Source organism: Haliotis cracherodii, unplaced genomic scaffold, assembly GCF_022045235.1.
Source record: "Haliotis cracherodii isolate W230 unplaced genomic scaffold, xgHalCrac1.p SCAF_23, whole genome shotgun sequence".
NCBI classification, from domain to species: Eukaryota; Metazoa; Mollusca; class Gastropoda; order Lepetellida; family Haliotidae; genus Haliotis; species Haliotis cracherodii.
This window is the reverse complement of record NW_027266279.1, coordinates 12,577,443-12,602,928: the sequence shown is the minus strand read 5'-3', so window position 1 is coordinate 12,602,928 and position 25,486 is coordinate 12,577,443. Positions and strand designations below refer to the sequence as shown.

Here is a 25,486-nt window from a genome sequence, read left to right as displayed (position 1 = left end):
CTAAACGATGACTGATTGAGTGACTATTGTGTAACGCCACAATCAGCAATATTCCAGCTTATTGATGACGCACCTTGATGGCGTTGATCGTTGCACATAATATCAAACATTGTGTTGTCTGGTTTTACCTTGCAATTAAGAATGAATTTATAAACAATCTTTATTTTACTGAAACAGCGACTAAAAGATGCTAATTCTGTTGTCAAGCAACTTACAGAATGCCGGTCAAACATTTTGTGTATATCACGATATACATAATAGGTCTTAGGACTTTCCCTTTATTCTTGAACAAAATGCTTTGATAAAGAAACACACACGAGACAGAATTGCGAAACTCTATAATAAATATTCTGAATAACAAATGTTGTTATTTCGATTTATTCTTGTTAATAACCTCGATCACATGGAGACATTTTTCGTTTTGACTGCAATATCTCTTCGCCATGATTTATTTCACAGAGCTTCAATGACAATGACACCCTTGTCCAAAATGTACTGATAACTTCTTTGACGGCGTACCTAGTGTTCCTCTCCAGTTCCCTTAGTGTCGTCCACGGCGCTATATTTATGTGATTTCTCGTCTTTTATTACGTCAAGCTCTAAATCGTCATGATCGTTCCAAGGCTGTGTCTCACCGCTGGCGAGAAAGGTGAAGATGAGCGCACCTGCTACCAGAAACCCCGCACAAATGTACAGCACAAGGCGCCATTCCTCTGCAGTTTTCTGAGAAAAGAGGGTCCAAACAAGTAATGATTGTAAACATTAATATTGAAGACATATAAAAATATATATCAGTAAACTGCAGATGATAGTTGGGAGAACAAAATGTTTCTCGCCTTATGTCACACTAGTTATCTTACTTAAGTTTTCTGGGGGCACGGGTGGTCCAGTCGTCTGAGGCGCCGTGATTCGCTGTGCAGAGTTGCGTCCCTTGGGCACGCCAGGAACCTATGATTGTGGGTTCGAATACTGGTTCGCCCCGATTATGTTTCTAGGTTTGTCAGCACCATACCCGTGCTCGTTGGTTTCACCGAAGTGGTAAACGTCTGAGACCTGCATCACTTCGGGCTTTCCTCCCACATTAAGCTGACACGCCGCGATATAACTGGAATACTGTTAAAAGCGGCGATAAACCCAACTCACTCACTCAAGTTTTTTCCCCAGTGGGTTTCGGGTCAGAATAGGTTCCCAGTTAGCTGTGGTGGTAACGTTCAGTGACGTGGCTGACGTTGAGTGTCACCATACCCATGCGACGTGAGAAGACGCATATGTATCAATCACTGGATTGTTTGGTCCGAGCTACATCATCTAATGGCCGCCGTCATATATCTAAAATATTACGTCGGTTAAACAACAAACAAACAAATACTTACGTTAGGCGTGAGAGCCCCAGCTACTAGAGGGGCTATCATCCCCGGTACAGTAGCCACTGTATTGGTAATTCCAAATAATACTCCAGAATAACTGAAAAAAACATTGTTAAAACTAGCTTCACTTATGGACAAAATTATAGACGAAAGAGTTTGTATAATAACGTGCCTGTCAATAACGATTATGTACAGCGTCTTTTTGACATTATATTTTTAAGAAATTATAGAGTCATTGATAAAGTTTTTTCGCGAGTTTTTTCACACCTTTTTACTGAACATTGTGCGAGTGACAGGTGCTACCGGTCGAGCAGGTCATGCTTACCATTTTCACGAAGACCTGTTGCCATCACTGATTTCCAGTGATCCAGTCATACAACTTTTGGTAATTATTTGAGTGAATGAGTGAGTCTGGTTTTACGCCGCTTTTAGCAATATTCCAGCAATATCATGGCAGGGGACACCAGAAATGGGCTTCACACATTACACCTATGTCGGGAATCGAACCCGGGTCTTGGCGTGACGAGCGAACGCTTTAACCACTAGGCTACCCGATCGCCCGATAAGTATTTGACATTTACACCCTATGGAATCTTTTTTGGCCGATACATCTGGAATCATCTGTCATTTACGTTTTGAATTTACATGAAACAGGTGATTTAAGATTGAGATTCGTGGTCTGAATGAGAAGATTTGAAAAATATGAAATTAAGTTAACTCAAAGGGACCACTAATTTAACTTCGTTATAACCGAAGTTCGTAGTGAGCATTTTTTTAATATCCAAAACTGGCTCCCACAGGAGATATGGCTTGGGTGCGATCAAGCGATATCTACATTGTAGATATCGCTGCAATGTAAGTGCATCCAATGCTTTGCAGAACACATTGGTAACCATGATGTCACAATAAAATGACATCGCTAATGGCTCTGCAGCTGGAGCTGTTAGCAGTACTTTTTACACTTAAGACACTGCTTATTACTGTCTACAAACTGAAAACGTTGGAAGAATGATGTTGGATGATGAAAAGAATCTCATCCTTGTGTCTTTTGATATCGAATAAATCAACACTCGTCGATAAAAATGTAAAACTCCTCGGCAAGCCACAGAGTTTTAAACTTTTATCGACTCGTGTCGATATATTTGATATCAAAAGGCACAAGGGTGAGATTCTCCATGTATACAGCAAATGGACGGCACCCCCAAAAGTTCGTTTTATCCGTCAGTTCGTTATACGCGTGCTCGATGAAAACGTGTTTACTGTATGGGTAAATATGAAATATGTGTTTATAGTAAATAGTAGTGAGTGAGTGAGTGAATATTGCTTAACGCCGCATCAGCAATTTTGCAGCTATTCGCGGCGATATAGTAAATAGTAAAACGTCGTTAGATAATAACCAGACCTGATTATCCGATTTTGTTTTGATTTTTTATTTTTTTTATTTTTTATTTTTTATTTTTTTTATTATCCGAAATATATTCCATGGGGCGTAAAAGGCAGCATGGCGGTGAAAATGATATAAATGGTTCACTGAAAATCAGTGATGACACCAGGTGTTCGCAAGAAGGATAAACATGTCCTGCCATATCGGAAGGAAGCGCCATTCACAATTTGCTTAAAAAAAGTAAGTGTTTGTTTGTTACCTGACCCCGTAAAGCAGTACAAATCTGTGTACAAAGCCAGGGGAACATCTATCAATAAAAATACAGTAAAATACGGTTATAACGAACACGCTTATAACGAACTGACGGATATAACGAACTCACTTTTTTGGTCCCGACTATTTGCTGTACTTATGCTGCATATATGATTATAACGAACTACGGTTATAACGAACTAAAATAGTAGTCCCTTTGAGTTCGTTATAACCGTAGTTTACTGTAACAACCTATTTCGGTAACGTACTTGGGGGCAATGTCGACGTGGTTAACCATGTATGCTCCCTTGACGATTCCCATACAACCAACGGCGGCACACAGGAAGACGACTGCGACAATCCTGTTCTCGCAATTCACAAAGCTTGTTGCCACAAGGAAAACAGCAACCGAGAGAAACGCTAAAATGGAAAGTCTTTTTTAATGTCGTTTTGGACTCATTTTCCGTTATTTCACGGCGTTTCAGATTAAAAGGGGTGAAAAGATCCATGAAGGCCTTTAGCACATTGGTAAAATATGATGCAGAAAAAAACAAGGGTCATAATCAGGTCGAATCTGCCACTCGAGCCCTTGATCAGCGGATCCTGACACGGCTAAGGCAAACAACTCTATTCAGCTATTTTGTGTTCCTCAGACGAATGAGCCACTAAAGAAGATAGGTGTTTGAAGACTTACATTCATGATCATGGTCTTTTTATAAGACCTTTATTCTGAAATACACAACTATCGATTGTTTAAAGTAATCTTATTGTCATATCATTTCGACATGCTTGCTATGCTTGTCGAAAGAGGCGACTAACGGGATCAGGTGGTCAAGCTCGCTGAATTGGATGATGCATGTCATGGTATGCCAATTGCGTGGATCGATGCTCATGATGTCAGTCACTGGATTGTCAGGTCTAGACTCGATTATTTGTCATACAGTTGGAATATTGCTGAGTGCGGCGTAAACAAAACAAACAAACAACAAAGCCAGGGTTCAACGCCACAAAAACTCTCAACCTGGGTGTTACGTCATCAGGCAGCAATGTCATGAAAAGTCTGGGTTGAACGTTGTCGTGGTAAAGGACAGTCTGGGAACACATCTACCATGCCGACTGGGTACATTGACTTAGTTTTGTTTGTTTGTTTGTTGTTTAACGCCACACTCAGCAATATTCCAGCTATATGACGGCGGTCTGTAAATAATCGAGTCTGGACCAGACAATCCAGTGATTGCCGTCATGAGCATCGATCCACGCGATTGGGATCGATGACATGCATCAACCAAGTCAGCGAGCCTGACCACCCGATCCCGCCAGTCGCCTTTTGCGACAAGCAGAGACACCCTTTTACGGCAAGCATGGGTTGCTGAAGACCTATTCTACCCCGGAATCTTCACGGGTCCACTGACTTAGTAACAATACGCAAGCATCCCGCCGAGAATGGTGTTATCCACTCGACACACATATATCTACCAATTAATTACTTCAACAATAACAGGCAAAGGAAGACACTTTAATATTTCCAACTAAGAAGCTGGTCTTGGGACAACAGCAGATAACACTGGATGAAAAGACAAGTTTGAAACAATCATTGTATGAACTCTAAATTTTCTCCTCAGTAACCATTAATTCAACTCCTCCAAAGGATATTTCCAGATATCCAGGGTGTTTTTTTTTTGCAATGAATCGTACAGTCGAAAGTAATCGGTACAATGTGCGCACTGATATAACGTGTTTTTTCGTTTGGGAATAATTTCAGGGTGAGTGAGTATGGTTTTATGCCGCTTTTAACAATTTTCAAGCAATATCACGGCGGGGGAAAACCCGAAATGGGCTTCACATATCGTACCCATGTGGGGAATCGAACCCGGGTCCTCGGTGTGACGAGGGAACGCTTAAACCACGAGGCCACCCTACCCCCCTCTGCGGATTACTTTCATGTTTGTATGGGCATGAATGCTTAGGACAGAGAGTTTTGTGATTTGGTAATTCGCGTTCAGCAATCGAGTTGTTGTTTTGAAGATATGTCACCAAATGAGTGTAATAGGCGTTTTTACAATTAGAATACCCGATCACTTGTTTGGTATCAACCCGTATGGCGTAGCACCCCTCTCCCACGTGCAACCTTCTGTATTATTATTCATTCATAAAGTGGTACAAAAGTATATGGTCACAATTGCTATTGTCATGTCTAGCGTATATTCTGAATGTTATGTGTTTCATACCAATCTGTTAAGCATGTACATATACCTGCGTTTTGCCAGATCTTCCTGACCTTCGTGGTACCGAGTCTGGTTCTGGCTCTCACGAAGTCAGCTAGTTGACCAGCCAGAACTGCCAACACCGAGTGACAGAGATAGGGTAGGGAGGATAGAACCCCATTCTGTAACAACACAACACATGTTGCTCATGATATTATTAAGCATGTCATTTTGTATTGTACATTGAATATGAATGACAGAAATTAACTATTTGAAATCATTTGTGATGTGATAGATGTCTCTACATTTGCAAGACTATGTAGTGAGGACGATGATATAATCCTGTCTGTACTACTTGGGGGTATGCCTGAGTGTGTTAGCTCTTTATCTCAAAGTCTATGGGTGACCTTATGGTTATTGTGTCAAGATACTGTAGGAAATGGCTGTATCTGTTACAAAACAGTTATAAGAATGCTTGATTGTCATGCATTTTGTAGTTATCATTTCTCATAATATTGTTAAATTATACTATTGTACAGCTCTGTAATTATACATAATATCATATATGATATGTATCTTCAATATCTGGAGGAAATAATGAATATTTATCTATCTATCTATCAATGAGTGACTGCGTATTCAATTTGGTGTGAAATAGAGGCGCTCCGCATGGCTAACTCGGCGTATTTATGAAGCCAATGTCCTGGCAGAACGTTGATTACGCTGTCACTTGTTTTTCCTGGTCATGAATAAACCATTTAAAGACCGCTGTAGGATATTACTGGTTGTGATGAATATTATCTACATTGAGATGATTGCATATAAACATGTATTTCACATATTGCAGTGGCGTTGCAGGGTGTTAAAAGCGTTCCACAAACACATAAGATATTCAGTTTCAATTCAGTTTGTATAAGTATATACTGATAATATTTAACGTGATATTGCTCAATGTTCCAAAACATATTGTTTTCCCCCGCTTACTCATTTACGAAGGGTGTCTGAAAAGTTCTGAGCCAAATTACGAAGGATGTATAGTACACTAAACATTTTGCATGTATTAAACTGTACACTCGAGCTCCCTACTCTCCCTTATTAACCAAATACACAACCAGGCTGCATAAACCTGCAGGTATCAACGTGACTAGGTATTCTCTTTTGACGAAAATGAACAAAATTGGCAATGGAGCTGTCATCAAGTATCTCAAACTGAAAAGGCGGACATGGTGTCAACCTTAGGGGTATATGTTCCTTATGTTGTCGCTGTTAACAGGTGGGCAGAAGAGTCACAGAGGAGAAGAGTGACTGAGTGAGTGAGTTGGGTTTAACGCCGCTTTTAACAGTATTCCAGTTATATCGCGGCGTGGCAGTTTAATGTGGGAGGAAAGCCCGAAGTGATGCAGGTCTCAGACGTTTACCACTTCGGTGAAACCAACGAGCACGGGTATGGTGCTGGCAAACCTAGAAACATAATCTGGGCGAACCAGGATTCGAACCCACAATCATAGGTTTCTGGCTTGCCCAAGGTACGCAATTCTGCACAGCGAATCGCGGCGCTTTAGACGACTGGGCCACCCGTGCCCCCTACAGAGGGGAAGAGGAAGCCTCGAAGATAACACCAGATCAGTAAGACCTTCAACTGGCACCGCTCAGGATAATGTTGATAAAATTCATTGTATGAGTATGCATTATCCACGATTCAACACACGCCACAGAGCCAATACAGTAGGCATCTCTCATTCATGAGAGTGTTGAGAACATTCTGATGAATGAACTGGACAACTGGTTTCCGTTATCTGGGTTCCAAGGCTTCTAACTCCCGCTCAGAAGCACTCCAGGTTCACCATTTCTCGTGAGAACTTACGTCGTTTTGCAGAAGACCCCAACAAACAAACCTGGCGGATGTCGAACTTGAGAACTTCCTTCATGAAAGTAGGGAGGACAGTGATAAGTGTATAATTGGTCCAGTTGTTGCACATATGAGCCAGAATGATGGCCCAGAGAGGTCCAGACTTGGCCATAGCCAACCAGGGGGTAGATCGAGTCTGAAATACAGTGAGGACATACTTGTTACATGCAGTACATGTGAAGGCCAACGTCAGTCAATAGGATATTTAACAGGGTCGTTTATATGTATACGTTTACATATGTCCTGGCTAAAAGCGTGGTAAAATATTAACTTGATAATTTGAGATGGTGGTTATACGTATACAGTAAACTACGGTTATAACAAACACGCTTATAACGAACTAACGGATATAACGAACTAACTTTTTAGTCCCGACTATATGCTGTAGTTATGCTGTATATATGCTTAAAACGAATTACGGTTATAACGAACTAAAATTAGTAGCCCCTTTGAGTTCGTTATAACCGTAGTTTACTGTATTTACATTATTTTGCATTTATCGAATATATATTTAAGCATGGTAAGCAACAGGGAAAATAATGATGACAATTACATGAATGGATCACTGGAAATGGGTGGAGACACCAGGTGTTCGCGAAAAGGGTAATGTTCCCCTCTACCGGTATCATCCGCCAATATTCATAGAAAAAATTGTCATTGACTGGGGAGGTATGAAAACGCCCATATAAAGGTCAAAGGTTACCATCACGCATCATCTAAACAGCAGACGTGTCATTTATTTTTACTCTGAATGTCTTCCATAATTTTTCTGGAATGACTTAATTATAACCAATGATGGCACAGGAGAAGGCATCCCCATGGGCACCAGTTATGCTCCCCTTCTTATTGATCTGTTTCTTTGTGCACGTGAATGGGAATTCCTCCTCGAATTGGCAAAGTCGAAACAAAGTAATTTGGTAAAGAAAGTTTAACTTATATTTCAGGTATATCAATCTGATATCGTTCAATGGCCATCAAATAGACAATTCCCTGCCACTGATTGATACACCTGAACTAGACATAAAGGAGATCAGTGAAACCGCTTCGTCTGTTTCATGTTTAGATGTATTCATAAAGATTCAGTGAGTGAGTGAGTGAGTGAGTTGGGTTTAACGCCGCTTTTAACAGTATTCCAGTTATATCGCGGCGGGTCAGCTTCAATATGGGAGGAAAGCCCGAAGTGATGCAGGTCTCAGACGTTTACCGCTTCGGTGAAACCCACGGGCACGGGTATGGTGCTGACAAACCTAGAAACATAATCGGGGCGAATGGGGATTCGAACCCACAATCATAGGTTTCTGCCCAAGGGACGCAACTCTGCACAGCGAATCGCTGAGCCTTAGACGACTGGGTCACCCGTGCCCCCCAGGACGTTATGACATACAGTATACCATTATGTTAGTCTTGAGGCCTATCTTCTTCTCGATGTATGCGATCTCCTTCTTAGATATGAATTTATGTTTTCGGGGATTGTCAGCGGACACCAGCATCCACAGCCCGACCCACACCAAGTTCCCAGCACCTGCGGGGCAATGGGTTACTTTTAGCATCAGAGTATACATGAGATTAGATGAACCGATACCCTCTCTCTTATTCTTCTGTTCGGGCGATGGGGTAGCCTAGTGGTAAAAGCGTCACGCCTAAGACTCGGGTTCGATTTCCCACATGTGAAGCCCATTTCCGGTGTCCCCCGCCGTGATATTGCTGGAATATTGCTCAACGCGTAAAACCATACTCACTCACTCACTCCTCTTCTGTTGTGATGCCGATGATAATACCGATGACGAAAACGTTATCTATTACTGCTGTGAGTGAGTGAGTGAGTTGGGTTTAACGCCGCTTTTAACAGTATTCTAGTTATATCGCGGCGAGTCAGCTTAATGTGGGAGGAAAGCCCGAAGTGATGCAGATCTCAAACGTTTACCACTTCGGTGAAACCCACGAGCACGGGTATGGTGCTGACAAACCTAGAAACATAATCGGGGTGAACCAGGATTCGAACCCACAATCATAGGTTTCTGTCGTGCCCAAAGGACGCAATTCTGCACAGCGAATCGCGGCGTCTTAGACGACTGGGCCACCCGTGTCACCGAATCGCACCCGAACGGCATCTTTTATTCACAGTGTTTAACGTTGTCATAGTATTGCTGGAGAAAGAACATCCATTATTGACAGTTAGCTCTGCAATTTTTGACGGTGTGGTTATGATGATAATCTTAAATATGCAGCTTTCAAATTGTCATTGTCAAATATACTGAATTCAGTACTACACCACGTAACAGTATAAACAACAAATCTAATTATTATTGTTGTTTTCGTAAATGTAAAATGTTATTTAACCATACTTTAGGCATACAAACCGAACACGTAGAATATGGAGCCCCAGCCGTTGTCAAACCCGTTGGAACAGAGGTACCCAGACAGTGCAAATGCGATGACAGTTCCCACGTGAGATCCTGCAGAGGAATGAGTGAGTGAGCTGGGTTTAACGCCGCTTTTAATAGTATTCTAGTTGTATCGCGGCGTGTCAGCTTAATGTGGGAGGAAAGCCCGAAGTGATGCAGATCTCAGACGTTTGCCACTTCGGTGAAACCCACGAGCACGGGTATGGTGCTGACAAACCTAGAAACATAATCGGGGCGAACCGGGATTCGAACCCACAATCATAGGTTTCTGGCGTGCCCAAGGGACGCAACTCTGCACAGCGAATCACATCGCATTAGACGACTGGGCCACCCGTGCCCCCTCCTACGGAGGATGTTTAAAATATATGTGTCTATATTCCTTTAAGTGATTTTGTATCTGCATCTCAACCATCTTATTTTGTTTTCGTCATTTGTGTCCACAAATCTACACAATGCAGTCAGTTAATCTGCGATTTACCTTTAGAACATATCGTTTCTTAGAACTATATTTTGGGTAAAATGTTGAATACTGTAATTTTAGGCAGTTTCCGACAAACCATATCGACTGCAATTTTTATTTTGTATCATCGTTTTCAAGGACAGATCGCAAGTGTTACCTGCATAGCAAACCGACATGAGTCTGCTTCTCTCCAGGGGTGGTGCCCATCTCCCCCATAGTGAATGTGTAGCGGGAAATGACACCCCCTGTGACATCCAAAATTAATAAAGTATAGATAAGCATCTGATATAAAATACAATTTGATCAAATGAACCATGTAAAATTAGTATAATGAAATAGTAATTAAACACATCACTTGTACAGATCCTCATTTATTTAACTTTAGTTATCAGTAAACGGAAGACATGGACCCGCTGGGGACACCGGGTTAGAATTGATCCCTTACAACCTGAACGAATTTGATGGTCATGCTTAGTGATTGAGTGGGTATTTTGTCCAAATGGGCTGGTGGTGTTGAGCATAACAGCAATCATCTTCCCGGCTCAAGAGAGTTAACTGACTTTAAAAGTCCAGTTTCCACCCTTGCCGAACTAGGCTGGAATTCCTGGGCTCGATCGTAGCGCCACCAGTGGCTATTGCGAGTAATGTCCTTTCTATGCCTCTCCTATTGACCAATCAGATTCAACCTCTCGTATCACTAGCATTTGCTTCAAACAAAACGGTGGCGCCCAGTCAAGACGATCTGATAATCAAGATCTATATTGTGTTAAAACGAGTCTTACATCGCGAAGTGCATCAAATCGCGTGAGCACCTTGATTAAAAACATGAAAAAATATAGAAAATATTTGTTGACAACGAGTTAGCGGTGCACATGTTTTGCAAATCCTGCAGTCGACCGAACTATGCATGACACTTTACGAACCGGATTTCGATTTCGGTGCGCGATGCGGACTATGCATAGACTCGTTAGCCCAGCCAAAATGTAACTCCATAATACCAGCCTAGTTCGGCAAGGGTGGAAACTGGACTTTTATAGTCAGTTAACTCACTTGCCTCGAAAAGATGAACGGCAATCACTTGTTTATCTCATATGGCTTGTTTACAAGCCACCGTCATGATAATGTAGCTGGAATGTTGCTGAGTGCGGAGTCAAACAACAAACAAACAGTAGCATGGAGGAGGGCAATTCCAGAGAGACGGATTCAGAGTAACAGAAACTGTCCTAAATACCACCTGGCAAGACTGACTGAGTATGGTTTTACGCCGCTTTTAGCAATATTCCAGCAATATCACGGCGGGGGACACAAGAAATGGGCTTCACACATTGTACCCATGTCGGGAATCGAACCCGGGTCTTCGGCGTGACGAGCGAACGCTTTAACCACTAGGCTACCCGACCGCCCCATCTGGCAAGAAGGAAGTAGTAGTAGTGACGCGTGAAGATCCGGGGTAGAATAGGTCTTCAGCAACCCATGCTTGCCGTAAAAGGCGACTATGCTTGTCGAAGGGGGCGACTAACGGGATCGGGTGGTCAGGCTCGCTGACTTGGTTGATGCATGTCATCGTAGCCCAATTGCTCGGATCGATGCTCATGATATCAATCACTTGATTGTGTGGTCCAGAGTGGATTATTCACAGACCGTCGTTATATAGCTGAAATATTGCTGAGTGCGGCGTAAAACAACAAACCAACCAATCCAACTTAATAGCGATCAATATTCCGGGAGCTTCAGCCTTTGGTGTCGACATCGGACACCTTTTAAAGAACAATCAAGAATTCTCTTTCCACGAAGATTTCAAAGATCGTCATAGGAATCTTACTTAAAAGCTTCTTCATCAGGGTTACAGCATTCAAGGCTTTGGTAAAGTTTTCAAAACATTTGACGAAAGACATGTAGAAAACATTCCAAATTTGACGCATCAGTGACAATACATGATGAATCGTGCATTCAACTTTTTTGACCTATACCATATGCTCAGGAGATCTGTTGACTTGCCTTTGCTTGTGTTTGTGACGATACGTCTTCGTGAACACATGGTATAAACACTATTAGATTATCATTATAATTATTAGCGATTCATAAACGCAGCATGATCTTGTCGACATCGTATAATGAACTCTGCTTTCACCAGAGTGAGTGAGTGAGTGAGTGAGTTGGGTTTAACGCCGCTTTTAACAGTATTCCAGTTATATCGCGGCGTGTCAGCTTCATGTGGGAGGAAAGCCCGAAGTGATGCAGGCCTCAGACGTTTACCACTTCGGTGAAACCCACGAGCACGGGTATGGTGCCAACAAACCTAGAAACATAATCGGGGCGAACCGGGATTCGAACCCACAATCATAGGTTTCTGGCGTGCGCAAGGGACGTGCTTTCGCCAGAGAGTTCTTATTATTATGATGAGAAATTTGATCATTTAACATAAGCATGTCAGATAAATGTTAGATTAAGGACGCAGAAACTCACCGCTGCAAACCCTGTGGTGAATCTCACTGCATACAAAACATACACATTCAGGCGTGCACTGACAGGGGTGAGAATGGTCCCAAGTCCGTTCACAAACATCCCAAGTCCCCACACCCGGCGAGCCCCGTATCGTCCTGCTAACCACCCTCCGGGTATTTGAGTGAAAATGTAGCCATAAAAGTACATGGCGAGAATACGAGACCTGGTGGACTTGTCCCAGTCGAACTCTCCTCTCTGGAACACAATCAAAGGCAGTATTAAGTATAAATATACGTGTACAGGAATCGCATCTTCAACACGGACATTTAAAGACACGGTATGACTCATTCTACCGTAAAATTATTTCTTCATCTTTTTTTGTGTAAAGAACCAGTGAATGTTGCATTGGATAGAGAGAAGATCATCATCTTATCGTCGAAAACTGGCTCCGAAAGGAGATATCGCTTGGGTGAGATCAAGCGATGAAATTGCACCATAATTCTTTGCAGAGCATTGTGACGTCATGGTAATGCGATCAAGCGATATCTACATAGAAGATATCGCTGCAAAGTAATTGCATCCAATGCTTTGCAGATCACTCTGACGTCATTGGTTACCATCATGTCACAATCAAATGACACTGCTACTGAAGCTGTTAGCAGTACCTTTTAAACTTAAGACACTGCTTATTTCTGTCTACAAGCAAGTCTCGGAGTTTTCCATTTTTATCAACTAGATACATTTGATATCCAAAGACATTCGGGTGAGATTATCTCTACAATCATTGGAAAAACTAAGCATGAATATTGTTATATGGCATTGTAAGATATTGTTAAACAATGTTGCAATGGTACTACATTGTTTCTGTGGATATTCAGACGTTATTAGCATTGTTTTGACAATAATTAGTTTTCCCGAATGTAGTGCTAATTCCAGTTCTAATGTAAGCAGTTGTGTGGAAGTTACTATATTCAGACGATTTTTGAAGTCATGTGTAGTTATAATTTTCTGGAACAGATAGACTAGTCCAGCACTGTATAGAACCTCACAGAAGATATTTACACTATATCAGTGGTAATAAACGAGTCTCTCGTATATCACATTACATCTCACAAGACCAGTGGTTGTGTGAAGATATTTATGTTTTCTTCCTGGACACCCAGCCTTGTCCTGTTTTGGAAGCTCGACCACTGTTGCTGGTGCACGCTTGTCGTTATTGCTGTAATGACTGTATTATTTTTTGTACTGTCATTGTAATTGAACTGCCATTAAATTTTGTACAGCCACTCTATTGTCTCTTACAACTGTATCTGCTGTGCGGTACGTTGTACTGATTTGTAAACCAAATCAATTTTATTATACAGTTGTTATGCATATTTTATATATTGTTTTGTATTAAAGAATATAATTTATTTGAACTTGGCATCCATTTTGAACTAGTAATTCCGTTCTAAAATGTTAAATTTGGTGCCCAAACAAAATATATATATATTACACATCAGCTGTTTATGGTCAGTAGTGATTTATGATTAAGATTTGTTAAACAAACAGGATATATAGTGAAGTTAATAGGTTAGGTAGAAAAGTGGCGGCCATATTGGCGGCCATCTTGGATTTCAGGGTGACCGCAGTGAAAAAAATTGAGCACACCAAATTTATTTTTCTTTCTCATCACATAATCTATCAATCTAAATAGGTGAACTTAGTTTGTAAAGCGGGTACAATGGGAGTGTCAGATATGAGAAACAGACCTTCGCTTAGTATGGCACAATTTCTTCCAAGTATTGTAGGACGATATGCTCTGTCATATGGGAAAACAAAGGGCAGTATACAATGCATAGAGTGGACCTGTTTTATTGTAATCCTCATCATTATCAGACCATTTCTCCTTCTTTGTATCTCTGAAACAAACGGTTATAGTTTGACGATGATAAGCGTAGCCCATTAAAACATAATCATGCACTCTAGTTTTGGATTGTTCTTGTCTGCAGTAGAATTTGGCCAGATTGACACTCCTTGATACTACTTGATAAAAAGAGTTGATTGACAGTTTTCTTTAAGTTTACTGATCATTTTCTGATGCAGGTTTAGCGTGGACATGTGTGTAAAACTATAACAGACACAGAAGGAACCAAGAAATGTTGCAACTTGTGACTGACTTACAAGGTACAATGAACATGCCATGATTACACCAAAACACACATTTTCCGGATTTTAACGTTGTCAGCTGCGATGCACACTACACCATGAACAAGACATTTACCAGATTGGCCCATTAGCTTCTGCCTTCTAGACATAGGAGGGGCGGTCGGGTAGCCTAGTGGTTAAAGCATTCGCTCGTCACGCCGAAGACCCGGGTTCGATTCCCGACATGGGTACAATGTGTGAAGCCCGTGATATTGCTGGAACATTGCTAAAAGCGGCGTAAAACCATACTCACTCTCTCTAGACATAGGACCCTCCGCAAGTTGATACTTTAACATTGGTAAATTGTTGTGCAATACTATTGACTTGGGAACGCTTTTGCCCGCTACGGCGTCCTCAGCCACCAGACACCATTTCTTTACCGACACTAACCCACAGCTAACAGGTTGCCAAAATAGGTTGCCTCTTAACCCCAGTATTGGGGTGCTGGGGACGCATTCTACTCGGGTGCCCACGGGAACAGTTCGAATTGAACTTGGGAATCAAACCACATGACATGAGTAAAGAACAAACTGTAACTGACATCTGATGCAGCTAGAAGTCGCCTAGCTTGCAATTGACTACTTGACTGGTTCTTCTTGAGATACAGTTGGTACATACAACAGCGTACTACTGCTGCTGCTGCTGCTGCTGCTACTACTACTACTACTCACAAACCACATGACATGAGTAAAGAACAAACTGTAACTGACATCTGATGCAGCTAGAAGTCGCCTAGCTTGCAATTGACTACTTGACTGGTTCTTCTTGAGATACAGTTGGTACATACAACAGCGTACTACTGCTGCTGCTGCTGCTGCTACTACTACTACTACTACATGGGCGGATACAGCTTTTTTGAACAGGGGGATGCACAATTAAGATCTATTTATTGTCTTTGGTGGTAATTTATACAGAAATAAAGATTTTTTTAAAAAAAAGGGGGCTGCGCACCCACCTCTGTATCCGCCCATGTACTACTACTACTACTACTACTACTACTACTACTACTACTACTACTACTATCGAATGATTTCGACAGGGTTTGGATGCCCTCATACCTGGTCAGTTGATGCAGCCTGTTCCAAAATGCCGCATGCTTCACCAACTACATTTGCCGACCTCCACGTCACGTTAAGTCCAGTGCTGTTGTCAACTGATGTGACGTTGGACGTCGACGACCGCACCATGCAGATGATGGCCACGCTGATGTTGACGCGGGTGGCGTATACAAACACAAAACCAAAGAAGGACACGTAGGCCAGAATCCATCGTCTGGCGAATGGGCTTACTGCAAGGAAATATAAATCAATATGAGCATTGTGGGCTGCCTTGATTCAGTCATATATCCCTACAGATATATGTCATATTAGTTCCCTCATGGCAGCTTCTCTCAGTTCCTGAGTATCACCTCTACGACAGGTGGATAGAAAACCTTTTGCTCTGTTCAAACCAAAGCCTGATTCCAACGAGGTGAATGCCAGCAGATGCTCTGACGAACGGTCGCTGATATTATATATCACTGAAAAAGCAAGGTGTCTCGCTTGACACTATGTAAGATACAGACCATCGGTTCTGTGAACACATTGCTTCAATGTCAGAAAATGGTAATGTTCGCAAAGGCTTAATACTGCTTCAGGCTCAATCGACTTCAGTTAGTTTTTCAAGAACTGACTAAAGCACACGGCTGATGTCACTACATCACAAAGAAACCGCATGTTTTCATGGATGATGGGGGAATGAAATATATACCAGTTCGTTAAATACTGGTGATACTCAAATCGTAATTTAAATATAAACGAGAAGCGTTGTAAAATAAACTGTAAATGTTGGGGCTTGGGGAATTTAGATAAATGCAAACCAGGAAGTCGTTATGTACAGATCTATAGTATGAAATCAGTAAATAACCACACGGCATCAATGAATAAACGACAAATTATATTTAAACACATGTTTAGGTTCACGATAAAAATAGCTATACAATGGGTTCAATTAGTTGCAGCAGCAATAAGTAAAAGGGCCTAAGAATTAATGTGAATGCACTCATGAATAAATGCTAGTACTCGACAAAAACGAAACGGAAAAGTGATTTTAGATAAATATTAATATATCATATAAATAAGCAACCAATGGCAATAGATTGTTGAAATTTGGCACACATTAATGTCATTTACCAAGGTTCCATATTGTACACATGGAACACTAGATCTTTAAAATGAAGGTCATCTGTTCTCAATATCTTGTATGGCCACCATTAGAGTCCCAAACTGACTGGTGTCCACACACCAAGTCTGTTCTACCAATGTAGGAGATGTCCGCCCACATCATTACACTACCACTACCAAATTTGTCCACTTCCTGCATGCAGTTTCGAGCATAAGGTTCCCTGTGATGCCAGTGCACACGACGTCTACCATCCGCACGGCAAAAAAAAACCCGTAACTCGTCACTGAACCAAACTTGTCTCCATCCGCAGTTGTGGCCATACTCTGTGACCTTGACATCATCGACGTCGCAGCTGACAATGCAGGTCCGTCAAAACGACACCGTCTAGATCGAATACCTCCGGTTTCTCACTTTCTGGGCTGATATCCTATGCAATCCTGGTATTGCCGTAATGGAAGAGGTGGCCGAGGAGGATCTTTCATGAAAGTGACGGAAACGTATGAATCTGTCCTGTGCTCTAGTAGTGATAGGGGCGGTCGGGTAGCCTAGTGGTTAAAGTGTTCGCTCGTCACGCCGAAGACCCGGTTCGAATCCCGACATGGGTACAATGTGTGAATCCCATTTCTGGTGGCCCCCGCCGTAATATTGCTGGAATATTGCTAAAAGCAGCGTAAAACCAAACTCACTCACTCACTCTAGTAGTGATAGGTAGTCGAACGGATCTGGAAAGGTCTCGTGTTCTCCTGCGTGTCTGTTAACGGTTCCATAGTCTTGTAATGGTGCTTGGTGCTACGTGGAAAAAACCTGGCTGCAGCAGACTGCTGAAGATGATTCTTTTGCTTGCTGTCGGTCGATGGCGTTGTTGCATTCATTCCGTTCACTTGCTGTAAGATGTTATATCAAAGCCTAGTTTCTACCCTTGCCACATCAAAGCCACTTTTCTTGGCTCGACCCTGCTACCACCCCGCGTAGATCACGAGTTGTGCCCCTTGTAATGAAAAGGCGGTATCCAATCAGATCGCTGTTCTTATCTCGTATAGCTTCACAAAGATGGCGACTAAAATAATCGACGACCAAGGCGACCAGACAACGAAAACATTCGCGATTTCATCCCTGACACAAAAACATAGGCAATCGTTTGGGGTTTTAAGTGATGAAAAAGACATATTCCAGCATTGAATCACATTCATACGAAGGTGCACAGTCGTGGATGTTGATGTTGTAAAACGTTCTCTGTTTGAACTATCGATATTTGCGACAGTCCAATCATATTTAGCACAGGAAAGTGGGTTTGATGTGGAAAGGGTGGAAACAAGACTTTGATAAAAAGGCAAATGGACGCTCTTACCTCGGGAAGATTATCGATCATTGGACATAGGAATGATTCGGACCCAGTCTATAAACCAATGTTTATCCAATGATCGATAAAAAAATTGTTGAAAAATAACACCTCACGTTTATCTTTTGTATTACTTTACAAATGTGTCAGCCAGTATCCATTCATTATTTTAAAGCATGATGTTTATTATTAATTAAATCGGCATGAATTTTTGCTAAAGCCTCAGTCACACAGACAATGTGACCGCGATGCAACCTCCAGGCGACCAAAATATTTCACAATCGCAATGAGGTTTCAGGGGTCTCTGAAAGGTTCCGACTGATTAACTATACACTACTTTGAACATCATTTCAGTTAAATCAAGGCGAACCCGTCTCTGATACACGTGAAATACGTAACAAGGTTTTGTTTGTTTGTTGTTCAATGCCAATATACAATCTTTTTGACGGCGGTCCAAAATAATCGAGTCTGGAACATGAAGTGGTAACATGTATCCACCCCAGCAGTCACCGTCCGGGGGGCGGAGTTTCCGGACTAAGAAAGTACTTTAACCATATTCAGTTTGTAACATTCATACAGCATGTGCTTAGGATTTATCATCCAAAACTGGTTCCCACAGGAGATATCGCTTGGATGAGATCAAGCGATATCTACACTGTAGATGTCACTGCAATGAAATTACATCACAATGTTTGCAGACCATTGTGACGTCACTGGGTACCATGACGTCATAATCAAATGACATCACTAATGGCTCTGCTACTGAAGCTGTTAGCAGTACTTTTTACACTGAAAACATTTGAAAAAGTTGGAAGAATGATGTTGGATGATAAATAAAATCTCACCCTCGAGTCTTTTGATATCAAATATATCAACACTCGTTGATAAAATTGGCAAAAACCCTCGGCAAACCTCGGAATGTTTCCACTTTTATCAACTCGTGTTGATATATTTCATATCAAAAGACACTCGGGTGAGATTCTCTATTTGTAAAACATATACGTCGCGTGATTACTTACCCATGTCCTCATCCTTGACCTTTTGACCTTCCGGTTCCTCGTACATGAGCTGACGATCCACCAATTCGTCAGACATTGTCATAGATGATTCCCTGAACTTGAGTTAAAATGAATACGTTATATTATTAATTTTGAATTTGTGAATTTGTTCTGAAATTGATTAACTTTCAGGCATTGCATATTTGATGTCACTTGATTGTTGTTGTGACATTAGATCCTTTTTTTTTGACATTAGATACTTGTTGTGACATTAGATACTTGCTATTGTCGTGACATTAGATATTTGGTGGGGCATTAGATAATTGTTGTGACATTAGATATTTGTTGTGACATTAGATATTTGGTGTGACAGTAGATACTTGTGACATTGGAAGTTTGTTTTGACATTATACATTTGTTTTAACATCTTGTTGTGTCATTAGTATCTGGTAATACCAATACATTCTGGTTGTAATATTAGATACTGGTAGTGCCAATATAGTCTGCTTGTGTCGGTAAGTGCTGGTTTTGTCAGTATAACTGAAACAATTCAGCCTTTCCAAAAAGCTAGTTTATGCTTACATTACATGCATGTTAAACTGTACAAGCTATACTAGCATTTCTTTAAACAAGTCAAGGGGCGGTCGGGTAGCCTAGTGGTTAAAGCGTTCGCTCGTCACGCCGAAGACCCGGGTTCGAATCCCGACATGGGTACAATGTGTGAAGCCCATTTCTGGTGTCCCCCTCCGTGATATTGCTGGAATATTGCTGAAAGCGGCGTAAAACCAAACTCACTCACTTATGCAAGTCAAACCTTGTGGTCTGCCAGCTAGCTGAATTCATGCAATAAATATACACAAAGAAAAGAGTTAAACACACCCCTGTTTCTGAACCATGGAAAATGGCAAAAATTATGGCATGGGATGACTGACCACAGTACCTTGGCGATACTAATGTCATCGGATAGAACAAACATTTGACAACACACAAAGAAGATATTGGTGAGTTGTGATTGAAGTTTAATAACAAAAACATCATGGTAACACAGGTACTGTTTTCGACCTTAGACAATGCCTAAAAAAAGTACGGAGCTGCTGGATTAAATAAACGAGTTACGTTTGATGTTTCATGTGAAAATGTTCCTTAAAGTCTCTACTTGACATGAAACGTGAAACAGATCAGTAGCGCGTATAACCGCCAACTGCCCGGATGCTTCCAATTGGCGTAAATCTTGTACAGGATCCGGAGGATCTCGTGCCTGTATGCGCCGCCCCAGAATATCCCAAACATATTCACGGGGGTTTAAATCTGGGCTCATTGCTGGCCATGGTTGAGTCGTTATTGCATTGGCCCTCATGCAATCTACGACTGAATGCGAACGATGAGGCGTGGCATTGTCACCCATGTACTGCGGTCGAGTAGCAAGAGGGTGGTTGTCAAAATGAGGAACGACGAGGGGCCTCAAAACGTCCCGGATGTAGTGAGCCCTGTTAAGTTGCCCCTTAAGTTGATCAAATCGAACCTGCAATCATGAGAGATACACCCTCAAACCATTACCGAGCCCCTGCCGTATGCAAGAGTCGGTTAATGTTCCTGGGAGTGTAGGCCGTGTTCCGGTGCCTCCAAACTCTCGTTCTTCCATCAGTGACGTGGAGCAGAAAGCGAATTTCGTCTGACCAATGGATCCGTCTCGAAGTTCTCAGATTCCAGTTCTGTCGTGCAATACACCATGCTAAACGAGCAGCTTTGTGGTGATCTCTCAACAATCGACGCTTTATGACTCGTCTAGCCCTCAGTCATGTTGCTATCAGCCGGCTCCTGACGGTTCTGGTGCTGACACGAGGATTAGGAAACCACAGCGGTTTCAGACGAGTACTTGTTAAAAAGGGTTCTCTGTGTATGAGACGAAGAAGGTGTGTTGTCACAGGAGGTCTTCCAGATCTGGGACGGTCCTGTCCATCACCGGTCTGAGCATGCTTCTCGACTAAACGGGTTACGTCAGTGTGATGTTACCCCAAATTCCGACCAATGGCTTTACAAGACATTCCTGCGTTATGCATGCCGATTATGTGCCATCTTGTGGCGTTTGATAATCGCCTTCGTGCCATGGCCCACAATGTCATGAATTAACTGTTTAAAACCGAGCTTAAGAGAGCAATTTTAACGTTTGGATATTCTGCTTTTAGAGATACTCGAGGGTAGCATGCTGCACGGGTATACCATGCATGACACGTGAGCTTTCGTCACGCATGACTGATAACATCATGTCGAGAAAACATAATTCTTCCCGTAATTATATCTTTCATGACTGTTACAAATATTGGGACCAAACAATAATGAAATATATTAGGGTGTGCTGAACGGTTTTCTTTGTATATATTAGGTAAAGATACTTATTTACCGTGAACACATCAACACATGTTAAAATTTAAAACTTGGGTTCAATTTTCAATTGATCCTTTCTTTGAATCAACTTATAAAATCCGATTCGCATGGAAAGAGAAACAGGTCAGCTAAGGGAGAGGTCAATTGGGGATACCAACCACTTGTCTGAGTGTTCTATCAGGAAAGCCAGCAACTCACATGTTTGGGTATCTGAATAATTCAGAGTTATTCAGAATTTTTGACACTTCAACAACTTCCGTGAATAATTTGAAAATAGAGTCCCAAATGATATCGATGTTGTATGGTTCGCGGTATTAGGGCCACTCTGAAATAGCTGCCGAAGGGACCAATTGAGTTTTGGCAATCCCATTTGGTGGATGTACCATCGAATGCATTTTGCTGTAAAGTACAACGTGTAGGCCATCAACTATCCGATCGTTTTGATAGTCACTGGTCTGCCTTAATGATATAAACCCGGCAGGAACAACAATGTTGAATCAATGTCGTAATAAAATGATTGACCTTTGGTTAGATTTGGAGATTGAATGATATTGAAATATCGACCTTACATCTGTTATCAATGATGAAACAGTATTGAAAATTGCAACGGGTATTAGTTGCATTGATACATACAGTTCCAAAGCCATATATAATCAAGTCAAATGGACTTCCAAACTCTACTCCTACTCCAGTAAAATAGATGATGCTATGTCAATATTATTTCCTGTGTTTCAGAAAAAGGATTTAATTATTTTAATTTTATTTTATTATAATTTATTATTTTAATAAGCATCGTACAACAAAGTTTATCTTTTTTTTAAATATTAAGTAAAGCTTTAAATATTTATCGTTTGCTATCAAACATAGTCTAGTCTCTACACATTTTACGTTGAAATCATGTTCCGTGCCTGCTGTGAATACTTTGTTCCACTGGAATGGTCATCACTCATTGGAATACATAGTGACAGATGTATAAGCTAATGTATGTTTATTATACATAAACAATGTACTTCTAATAGTGCCATTAAAAAGTGTCAAAGGAAAATAAATGATACTATTTTTGTGGCTTGAGATTGACAACATATCTGATTCAATTAAATATTTCCAATTGTTAGTGACAAGAATATCTTTCACGGAACAGGGAAATTTGCACAAATTAATGAACAGTGAATTATTTATTGTCGATATGTTTGTATCCCTCCCGGTATATTGACTCCCTAGCAGACGGAAACCTGAATACTTATCAGTGGTAGTGGTGTTGCGCTCTGCCAGATTCAAACAAACGCTATCGACGAATCTTCGATGGTTGATTTACAAGTCTTGGGCCTCACACAGAAAACGACTGCCTCCGTGGTCTAGTGGTAGAGCGTCCGCCCGGAGAGCGGAAGGTCCGGGGTTCGATCCCCGCCCGCGTCATAACAAAAGACGTTAACAGATGGTACTTGTTGTTACCCTGGCTGGCGCTCGGCATTAAGGGGCTAAAACAAGGACTGGTCGGCTAGAAGTCAGTATACTGTATCTGAGTGGGGTATTCATGTTAAACTGCGGCATGATATCTCAGTGAGCTAGCACTATAAATCGGCATCAGTCCGGGCTAGTACAAGCAGCCACACAAACACACACACGTATATGCACCTCGCTATATAAGTGCAATTATCTTGGATGCGGCGTTAAACCCCATTTCACCTCTGTGAGGTCATCATCTGTGGGGACCTGAATGCACGTGTAGGCGGGGGAAACAACCCACCAGAGACACTAACTCAACGTGGCCTCAACAATGCAGCATTCCCCGATGAACCACCCGTTCCAGTAGAAAAGAGACAGTCATGTGATAGTTTTGTAAACGCTTTTCGTCGTAAGCTACTGGAACTGTGTTTCACTCACGATTTATATATCTTCAACAGCAGGACAACTGGAGACAAAGAGGGTAGTTTCACTTGCATAGCAGATCAGGATGTAGCGTAATCGATTATTTCATAGGTTCAGTTAATGTTCACAATTGTTGTCAATCCATGTTTGTGGATACAAGAAATCAAGTCTCGTCGTGCCAAGCATCGCTGATCGTGGGTTCAAGATACAAGATTCGAACAATCTTAGCGCTACTATTATTGTAAATATTTAAGATCGCGATATTAGGCTTCGGCTACAATCCTCATCAACTACCACAAGGAGAAGTTCATTGTATACTACAATCGAAACTAACAATTGGTAGCTGAGACCGTTGTAGTCCAAGAATCAACTTGACAAAATGGCGTGCAGGATAGGATCTTTTTCACAAATATAATCTTTACTATAATAATTTACTTTCAAACATTGCCATTTCATTTTGTTAAACTTAGTGATTTAAGTCGACACTTCAACAGCACGAGAGAGGGCATAACTGATTTTAAGTGACACTCCGAACCGTCTCTGTAGTGAAAGAAATGTGAAACAACATACTTTTTCGCTAATCAGGGTAAGGATAAAAAAGTGAGGTGTCAGTAAGCTATCAGTAATGGCCGTGACCTTTTGGATTACTAAAGGACATCTAACCGTAGTTCATCATACTCTAGATGTAGATCCGGGGTAAAATAGACCTTCAGCGACCCATGCTTGCCGTTAAAGGCTACTATGCTTGTGGTAAGAGACGACTAACGGGATCGGGTGGTCAGGCTCGCTGACTTGGTTGAAGCACGTCATTGATCCAAATTGCGAGGATCGATGCTCCCGATGTCAGTCACTGGATTGTCTGGTCCAGACTCGATTATTTACAGACCGCCGTCATACAGCTGGCATATTGCTGAGTGCGGCGTTAAACAACAAACCAACCAAACCAAACAACTCTAGATGGGAGTGGTTGCCCTTTGCATACTCACGTGTATTATTACTATTAATGCTGTAAATTCGTTGAACTGCGCCTATATTCCGTTAAGGTCAAAATCACACGGGTTTCTTATTTTTTAAAATCGAAATTTGAGTAGGACAATCTGTTTTAATATATGAATTTTGATTAAATTAAATTACTTATCAGAACAAGAAAATACACACGATGAGCCATTTGACATTTACGTATGTAAAATATCTTAGAAATAGCAAAGGTAGTTTTCATATTTAAAAATAATAATTATCAACGTTAAATTGTTAAACAATTAATATCCAGTGAATATATATTGAACAAATGCTTTCTAGAAATATTATTATTACTCTTATTTCCCATTCTTCCTATTCTCCGTCTTTCTGTGTTTTGAAAGGTTGGCATAGCATCTTTTTATATAGCAGGATAAAAAGGTACACATGCATACTCCTCCCCCCTACCTCACCCATAGATGCGTCTTAAACAAGGACCTTCTTGGCCGATCATACATTTTAAACTATTAGGAAATATTATTATTGTTTATTTTAAATTTCAAAATAATCATGTCACTAAATCTAGAACCAAATTTATGAATGTGTTTATTCGTATTCCAATGTTTCATAAAACATGGGTAGCTATTCCTCTTGTTTCAATATCCATTTTACAGTTCGTCAGTTCTGTATCTTAGATACAAGTAATCATATGCCACCATCCTGGAAAAAGTTTCTTTCAAATAATTGAGACTGGACTCGAATTTAAGATGTTGTTACCTCCACCGTTGAAGATTTCGATCGCGATCTTAAATCCAAGCCTTCTACAGTCGCGCTAAGATCGGTTTGTGCAAATGGAGGACGTGAGGTGAAATTGGGTTTAACGTCGCGTTCAAAATTATTGCACTTAAATAGCGACGTGTGTGTGTGTGTGTGTGTGTGTGTGTGTGTGTGTGTGTGTGTGGCTGCTTGTACTAGTCCAGACGGATGCCGATTTACAGACTAGTGCTAGCCCTACGTTCTGCACTTAACATGAATACCAAACTCCACTCAGACACAGTAAACCAGTCAAACCCCTAACGGAGTAATCTATAACATTAATTGTGACTGTGGTGACTCGTGCCCGCACCAAAGAACGTAAACAAAAGCAGACAGAAAATCAGCC

At 41.3% G+C, this 25,486-nt stretch overlaps 1 protein-coding gene across 1 annotated transcript; it reads right to left on the bottom strand.

Moving 5' to 3' along the window:
* Positions 1-519: 519 nt before the first annotated feature.
* On the bottom strand, positions 520-19,210 carry LOC139471811 (sialin-like). Its single transcript, XM_071254308.1, has 11 exons — positions 19,135-19,210; positions 15,672-15,901; positions 12,448-12,681; positions 10,139-10,226; positions 9,477-9,572; positions 8,508-8,638; positions 7,103-7,252; positions 5,257-5,389; positions 3,273-3,423; positions 1,374-1,464; positions 520-723 (listed from the first exon to the last, which is right to left on the bottom strand). The coding sequence occupies exons 1-11, from the start codon at positions 19,208-19,210 to the stop codon at positions 520-522; spliced, it is 1,584 nt and encodes a 527-aa protein (XP_071110409.1).
* Positions 19,211-25,486: the final 6,276 nt, after the last annotated feature.

Bases quoted from the DNA above. Each gene is read 5' to 3' on its own strand.
- LOC139471811 (XM_071254308.1), bottom strand. From the start codon at position 19,210: ATGTCTGACGAATTGGTGGATCGTCAGCTCATGTACGAGGAACCGGAA. The intron at 5,390-7,102 runs GTTTGTTTGTTG...GTGTTGTTACAG, and splicing joins TCAAGTTCGACATCCGCCAG to AATGGGGTTCTATCCTCCCT. The intron at 3,424-5,256 runs GTATATGTACAT...TTTCCATTTTAG, and splicing joins GAAGATCTGGCAAAACGCAG to CGTTTCTCTCGGTTGCTGTT.